The sequence below is a fragment of the Heterodontus francisci genome, chromosome 36 (assembly GCF_036365525.1).
Source record: "Heterodontus francisci isolate sHetFra1 chromosome 36, sHetFra1.hap1, whole genome shotgun sequence".
Lineage (NCBI taxonomy): Eukaryota > Metazoa > Chordata > Chondrichthyes > Heterodontiformes > Heterodontidae > Heterodontus > Heterodontus francisci.
The window spans coordinates 4,475,842-4,484,420 of record NC_090406.1 but is presented as its reverse complement, the minus strand read 5'-3'; the positions used below and the strand labels follow the sequence as shown (position 1 = coordinate 4,484,420).

Sequence of the window (8,579 nt, the reverse complement as noted above, 5' to 3'; positions counted from 1 at the left end):
CACAACACCCGGTAACACACCCCCTCCCCCGGGAACACACCCCATGCCCCGGGAACACAACACCCGGGAACACCCCCCCTCCCCCCAGAAACACAACACCTGGGAATACACCGCCGCCCCCGGGAACACACCCTATGCCCCGGTAACACAGCACCCAGAAACACAACCCCCTCCCCCGGGAACACAACACCCGGGAACACCCCAGCCCCGCCCCGCTCTCCTGAACCCGGAAGAGCGCCCCGACCCGACACGTCGTAGGGTTCGGGTCGGGTGGCTATGCTCGAATTCCTTCATTCAGAGGGTTGTGAATCCTCGGCATTCTCTACCCCAGAGGGTTAGGGTTGCTCCTTCGCTGAATAAATTCAAAACTGAGATAGACAGATATTCGGTCTCAGGGAGTCAAGGGATATGGGGAAAGTAGAATTGATGTAGAAAGCCACCAATGATCACATTGAACGGCGAATCAGGCCTGAGGGGCCGAATGGTCTACTCCTGCCTGTTTCTTATATTACGACCATACGAATTAGGAGCGGAAGTAGGCCATTCGGCCCTCTAGCCTGCTCTGCCATTCAATAAGATCATGGCTGATCTATGTGTGTCTCGAATTCCTCACTCCCATCTACCCCGATAACCTTTGATTCCCTTCCCTAACAAGAATCTATCTACCTCCGCCTTAAAAAAAGCAGCTGTTGTGGGGTGATTTGAACCTGCGTCCCCCGGACATTAGCCTGGACCTCTGGATGATTAGAATAGTGACATTACCTCTACGCCACCATCACTGCCCTCCACCCCCACCCCTCTCGGCGGGATTCATCTCATCTGTGTTGTCCCTAAGGTTCAATAACCAGTGAATGTTTTACTGTTCTGCAGGGATAAGCAAGTTTCAGGAATAGGTTGGGCCATATTTAGAATTGGGTGTCTAATTGTCCAGTCTCTCTACCACTGCGCATCAGAAATCAGCTCACCCAACATGGTCCAGGAATCAAACCTGAGACTTTCTCGCCTCTGAGACTCAGTTGCAACGTGCCCACTGGAGAAAATGCAAAAAAAAAGCCACCCTTAAAAATGCAAGACACATGTGATGTTTATAATGATAAAATTTATTTAAGCACAAACATGCAGCAGTTCCTACATTTTGCAAGAAAATGTTTGAATGACCTTCAATGAGAGATTAAAAAGTTACTGAGCAACTATCAGAGATGTCCAAAATGGTTGAGATTTCACCTGCCAGATGTTGGGGCCTCAGTAACACTTCAAGGTTCTCTCTGACTGTTTAAAGCAGCTACACAGGGACGGCGAAGAATTCCTTCCTCATCCACTGGGCTAAGATACATGAGAGCAGAGTGAAACGCACTGCAGTCTCCTCTTGCACCCGAATCTCCACAGAGTGGGTAGGTGGGGAAGAGGGGACTGGACTGCATCCTCACTGTACCAGGACTCTCATCGTTCTAACACTTCCAGCTCTTACTGTGAGATTCAGCACGATTTCCATCAATTAGGAACAGAACAAAGCATTCAAAAAACTCATCATTTTGGGACTTCCTTTTCTTTGCACTGTCCTCATTCCTGTGTGGCAAGGGAAAGGGGTGCTTTTAGAGTCCAGAAAGGGAATTGGAAGGAATGTGGCCCAATAGCAGCAGTACAGAAAATTCCAGCACTGTTTATCAGGGAAATCCAATCCTTGAGTTCATCCCTTTCAAGCACAGTCATCTGATCGCTGCACCATCGAAGAACCAAACTAAACATCACAGCCAAAGATTGAATGGTAAAGTCTCTTTGCAGCTCTGTGTGCAAGTGTGGGATTCAGTAATAAGGCCTCCTCGGGTTATTCTGAAACAAAGCAAAGTCCAATGTTACTCCATTCAGAGATGACAGGCAGGAAAAGACCATATGGTCCAGCAAGCCTGGTCCACACACTAGGATGCCTGCAGCATGACTGGACACGGCCTAACCCAACTCCGCCACCTCAGTCAAATAATCTCTTGGAAGAGGCAAAAAAGGAGGGGAAACCCAGGGACAATAAAGGGGAAAAAATAATCTGGAAAATGCTCAAGGCAGCATGGGATGGGATACTCACTCACCTGGACAAGTGCAGTCGCTGTTAACAGGGCAGGACAAGACAGAGCATTCCACTCGATTGGCACCACTGCCTCTGGACTCAATATCTACCTCCTCCATCACCCATGCACCATGGCTACACTGTGAACTATGTGACTCACTGCAGCAACTCACCACAGTTCAACAGCACTGCTTCCCCTGTCACTCTCCCACCGAGATGGAAAAGGGCAACAATGCAGTGCGAACACCATCATCTCCTAGTCACACAAAGAATCACAGAATAATTTTTTTTTCTATTCTTTTCATGGGATGTGGGCGTCGCTAACAAGGCCAGGATTTGTTGCACATCCCTAATTGCTCTTCACAACTGAATGGCTTGCTAAGCCATTTCAGTCAGTTAAGAGTCAACGACAATGCTGTGGGTCTGGATTCAAATGTAGGGCAGATTTCCTTCCCTAAAGGACATGAGTGAATCAGATGCGTTTTTACAACAATTGATGATAGTTCACAGCATCATTACTGACACTAGCTTTCAATTCCAGATTTTATTAACTGATTTTAAATCCCACCAGCTGCCGTGGTGGGATTTGAACCCGTGACCCCAGGGCATTAGCCTGGGCCTCTGGATTACTATTTCAGTGACGTTATCACTACGTCACTGTCTCTCCTCAAATACAGCACGCCATATGTCCCATCCGATTAGGACACGGGAACAGGTGCAGGCCATTCAGCCTCTCGAGCCAGTTCTGTCCTCCAACAGAAATGCAGCACTTTTTAGTTTCAAATTTAAGATACGAAATCCAGAGTTCAAGGTCTTTATGGAGGAGGTTCTCAGATAATCTGAATAAGTTCCATAAAGTTGGAGTGTCGCATACAGAGTGCCCAACAATGAGCGTGGCCACAGCCCTTCGCTCTTTCCCTGCTCCTCATGTGTGTGATCACCTACCAGCGGGTTGGGCCTGAATCTGTAAGCCAGCATCATCCGCTTGCGGAATGCCTCATATTCATCATCATCCTTACTCAGCTCTGCTGGGCGATCGACACCAAATCCAGCTCCATCCACTGCCGTGGTGCCTCTGCGCAGGTGAAAAAACAATCACCAAAAGACTTGTATCTAGATAGTGCTTCAATATCTTTCTCCCTGGTATAAGTGATGAGGTACTTCAGTTATGTGGAGAGGCTAGAGAAGCTGGAATTGATTGCCTTAGAGCAGACACAGTGAAAGGGAGCTTTAATATTAAAATTGTTGGGGTTTTGACAAGAGTAAATATGGAGAAACTGTTTCCAGTGATTGGGGGGGTGGGGGGGGGGGGGGGGGGGGGGCAGTGGCGTTGGTAACCAGAGGGCACAGATTCAAGATAATTGGCAAAAGAATAAGAGGAGCGATAAGGAGAATTTTTCCTCTTTACACAAATGTTCCAATCTGGAATTAGATTGTGATTCAATAAGCACAGGGACCCAGAGGACTGGCAAGTGTAGGAGATTCCCCCTGCCAGACACCGCAAGGAATAACCTTTATGGTGTTGAAAATGTAACATAACTCAAGCAGTGGCCTGTTGCTATGCAATTTCTCGCTCCAATCTGTGGGCCACTGCATCATTCCCACTAGCTTCAGATGGGTGTCCAATTTGGAAAAGTAAAACGAGAATGGAGAATTGAACGGTCTGCTATGCTGGCACGGCCAACTGAGCAGCTTCCTCAGGCCAGCTCTGCCCAACACCACACCTGCGCCCCAATTAAAAATTGGAGCAAAGCCTAACTCTATGGGGGAACATTAAGGGCCTGCACTTAGAAAGGTTCAAGACCCAATGAGAAAAGAATGGCTGACACAAAAAATTATATTTACAAAACTAAAATAACAAAAATAAGTTAAAATGGTAGGGTAAGGGAAAACCATACAGAAATTCAACATGGTTTCTACCACTTGTGGAAGGCATTCGACCAGCCTTTAGACACCACAGCTGGGGTTTCCCACTGAAGCATTCATCAGCCTGGGATTTTACATCCATTCAATTTAAAAATAGAAAATAGTGGAGCAGGTGAATGCAAAAATGGAAAATCACAACCCACATGTTCAAGGGTTATCTGAGCATGAGCTATCGTTCAAAAGGTGCAGCTGGAGGAATCCTGCCTTGTGGTCCTACACGTGCTGAACCTGCATTTTTTTTATATGCTCTTAAGCCCTGGAATAAAACTGAGACAAATATTCTTGGACTCGGGGATAAATTTCAAAATTATTAAAACACAAGCAGCAGCAGCTGCTACCCAAGGAATAGAAACCAACCTTGATTAGTTTGATTGCTAATCACTCATTTAACTCCCCTGCTGAAAAATTATCAACATGTGGGCATTCTGGGCGTTGGGACAGTTGTGGGGGCAGGATTGGGGTCGGCTGTGATGCTCTCACTTTCAAACTGCCAACTGATACTTATCCAAGTTGTCACATACCAAGATTGGCATCTTGAACAAGATACAGGAGGGGCTTCCAGCAACTGCAGAACCAGTACCCCAGTACAAATTAGCCACTTTGCAGGCAGGCAAAATAACTACCTGCTTTCCTCTCTTTAAAAACTTAGACCACTGGCACTTCTAACACACTTACAAGGAATGCTCTTCAGAGAATGGGTGTGAATGCATTGTAAAGCTTCCCTTTCTCCCAGCTTAGGCAACACAATATGGGTTTAATTTATAGATCAGAGCCTCGGTGGCCCACCACTCGTTCCATACCTCGGGACAGGAGCTTTGATGCCTTGTCCCTCCGAGCCCAATCCATCGCCCTCTTTCCAGCCCATTTTCATCAGCATCTGGTAACCAATGTTCTCCACAGTAATTTTGAAATCCTTGTAGTCAGAGTAATCGGGCTCTCTGCCTTCCTGTGGGGGACAGACAAGACAGCATTGAAGCAGTCACACACACAAAATGATAAGAGGGTAAGTGTGCGTACATGCACCTCACCTCTGCACCCGCTAAACTACATCAGTTCCCGGTCCAGCAACACCTCACTTTTAAAATTCTTATCCTTGGGGTTCAAAATGGCCTAGACTCCTCCAGCCTTACAACCCTCCGCGATCTCTGCACTTCGCCAATTCTGGCCTCTTGTGCATCAAATTATTTTCATTAATCCACAATTTGCAGCAACATTCGCACCCTTTAATTTTATTTTGTAGTGGCCAGCTGATTCGTTTACGTGCCTGGGCCATTTACATTTTTTTTGTATATAGCTGCACACATGCAGTAACTTAAAAGGGGCCAACTTGTGTGCAGCCTGTGCGGGAACTTTTGGGTTGTAACACAGCTGCGCAGCTTAGAAGGAACATTGATTGGCAGCCAATCATTACCTATCTAGTCACAAAACACTGGAATTCCCTCTGTAAACCTCCCAACTCTCTCTTCTCCCCCAAGATGCTCGTCAACACCAAAACCTTTGGACCAAGCTTTTGGTCACCTGTTCTAATATCTCCTTATGTGCCTCAGTGTCAATTGTTGTCTGATTACACTCCTGTGAAATACCTGGGGATGTTTTTACTACATTAAAGACGCTATATAAATGCAAATTGCTCCTGTTGTAAATTTTGTGATGACACATATGCCAGTGGTATCTTACACAAATTATCATAGGTGTGAAGCCCATGATTTTCTGGCATGCACGAGCAACAATAAAGGCACTGCTGGCTGTGCGGGACCTCACAAAACTCGCTCTTATAACTACACGCAAGAATCCAGTCCATACCAACATATTTGATCGAGATAAAAGCCTGGCTCCCCGATTAAGGGTAGCTTGAATGAATCAAGATGGAATTGGGAAAATATAGCAATGATCGTCTCCTCTGTCTACTGTTTGTAACAGTGCAGCATGAAATGAGTTGGGCAAGTCGCAACCCAGTTCCTGGTGGATATAAGTCTACAGCACACAAAGCTCCTAATTTGGACCTAAATCTCACTGTCAGAACACCAAGAGGGCTGATGTGGTCAAGAAAATGTCACATCCAATGCAGTGGAGGAACTCTTTGGGATTCGACCTGAAGCAGACTTGTTGGGACAGTGTAGAGGGAGCTTTGCTCTGTACCTAGCCCATACTGTACCTGTCCTGGGAGTGTTTGATGGGACAGTGTAAAGGGAGCTTTGCTCTGTATCTATCCCGTTTTTTTTTTCTCTGTATCTAACCCCCGTGCTGTACCTGTCCTGGGAGTGTTTGATGGGGACAGTGTAGAGGGAGCTTTACTCTGTATCTAACCCCCGTGCTGTACCTGTCCTGGTAGTGTTTGATGGGGACAGTGTAGAGGGAGCTTTGCTTTGTATCTATCCCGTGCTGTACCTGTCCTGGGACTGTTTGATGGGGACAGTGTAAAGGGAGCTTTGCTCTGTACCTAACAAACTGTATCTGCCCTGGGAGTGTTTGATGGAGACAGTGTAGAGGGAGCTTTGCTCTGTACCTAACCCATACTGTACCTGTCCTGGGACTGTTTGATGGGGCAGTGTAAAGGGAGGTGGGAGGTTTATTCTGTATCTATCCTGTGCAGTACTTGCCCTGATAAAGATACAGAAGAGTTACTAACAGTAGCAATAGCCAAAATCCACTTTAAGAATTATTTCTCAATAAGCTAACTTGCCTTTAGAGCTTTGAATGTCTCCATGAATTTGTCCAGTTCATCAGGGGGTAGGAAATCTCCGATGAAGTGTTTCCCTCGACCCATTTCGGTCAGTTGTTCTGCCCACTCTACCAAAGAACAGCACAAATATGATGGAATATAGGCAACTAGCTGTGTGAACTACTATTAATGCTGTGCTCTTCCCAGTGACCGGGACATAACATAAGTCATTAAGAAACAGAAACAGGAGTTGGCTTTTCGGCCCCTCGAGCTTGCTCCGCTATTCAATAAAATCATGGCTGACCTTCTACCTCAACTCTACTTTCCCGTACTATCCCCATATCCCTTGATAGTATCCAAAAATCTATCGATCTCTTTCTTGAATATATTCAACCACTGAGCATCCACAGCTGTCTGGGGTAGAGAATTCCAAAGATTCACAACCTTGTAGTGAAGGAATTTCTCATTTCAGTCCTAAGTGGTCAACCCCCATTATGAGAAAGTGACCCCTAGTACTAGACACCAGCCAGGGGAAACAGCCTCTCAGAATCTACCTTGTCAAGCCCCTTAAGACAAAACAGAACATGCGCAGGGATTCTCAAACAAGAAAGAATTCAGCCCCAATACAGTGTTTAACCGTTTCCCCCAATGATACTGTCAGGGTCCTTGAAGGCAATTACAGCTTAGTTGAAAGGAAGAAAAAAAAACTTGCATTCACAATCTGATGACCTCCCAAAGCACTTCACAGCCAATGAAGTTTGAAGTGCCATCTTTCGCATAAGCTCAGATCACCAGCAAATCTTGACATCACCCGCGATGGTCCAGCCCTGCTGATTAAACCCTTTATGATCCACTTACACCTGAACTACTGCAGACTGCCACGACCCTGCATTTACCTCTGACCTCTACAGACTGCTGAGACTCCACGTTTACCTTTGAACGCTGCAGATTGCCACGACTCAGTGTTTACCTCTGGTCTTCTCCATCTCCATGTGCCGCAGGCGATGTTCCCAGGTGCCAGCATCACCGTCGATCTCCTCGTCGCTGTCGTACTCATGCCTGTGATCCTGAATGGCTTTCTCCCACATCATCTGCATCTCCTGCATGGCTTGCTTGTGCTTCATGATCATATTGTACATTTGCTGCATCTGCAAACCACCCAGAAGTCACTTCAGTCATCCTGCCAAATGCCCAGAGATTGCTTCAGCTCCCTTGCCCCTTCCCTACAGCCCCCACAACCCCCTTCCCTTCCCCCATCTCACTGCCTCTCTGGGATGCTTCAACTCAGTCTTATATCCTCCAATACATACCCCAGCACTCTAGAAACATTTCTATCCAGCCGCTTGCTTCCTCTACAACACCATCACCAGCCCCTCCCTCTGTATATGCACTGCCTCATCGACATCCATAAATGCTCTTGTACAACCTGCCCAATATTCCTCTACTTAAATGGTAACCTCTATGTGTTCCTGTTTGGTTCCTCTCTGTTAATGCCCCTGTACAGCTCCCACTTGCTCTCTCTGTAAATAGCCCTACCTAATCCCTCTCCAGCTCTCTCTAAACTCTACTGGGCAGCTTCCTTATTCTGGTGATACTGCTACACAGTCCCTCAGTCTCTCTTTGTAAGTGATCCTGCCTGGTTTCTGCCCCTCTGCAAATAGTGCTGCTTGGTTCTCCTCCCTGTAGCTATCACTGCCTAATGTCACTCTCTCTCTCTCTGTGTATGTGCCAGACCCAGTATCTGTTGTTCCCCTCTGCATCTATGCCTGGTTCCTCTCTCTCGCTCTCTCTCTCTAACTATTATTGCCTGGTATCTGTGTTTTTCTCTCTCTCCCTGTCTGCTCTTCCCCAGTATCTCTCAATATCTGTTTCCTCTCTCTAGCTAATTATCACTACCCAATATCTGTATCTTGTATTTCTCCCAAGTGTGCT

At 46.6% G+C, this 8,579-nt stretch overlaps 1 protein-coding gene across 1 annotated transcript in view; it reads right to left on the bottom strand.

Annotated features, from left to right (window-relative positions):
- Positions 1–1,093: 1,093 nt before the first annotated feature.
- The window catches only part of sugp1 (SURP and G patch domain containing 1), a 33,904-nt gene continuing 26,418 nt past the window's right edge, over positions 1,094–8,579 (bottom strand). The window contains exons 10-14 of the mRNA XM_068015997.1: positions 7,618–7,795; positions 6,669–6,775; positions 4,786–4,931; positions 3,005–3,134; positions 1,094–1,830 (exon numbers count right to left, since the gene is read on the bottom strand). Of these exons, the coding sequence (XP_067872098.1) occupies positions 1,804–1,830; positions 3,005–3,134; positions 4,786–4,931; positions 6,669–6,775; positions 7,618–7,795 (588 nt within the window). The 3' untranslated portion in view covers positions 1,094–1,803. The remainder of the gene's footprint in view (positions 1,831–3,004; positions 3,135–4,785; positions 4,932–6,668; positions 6,776–7,617; positions 7,796–8,579) is intronic.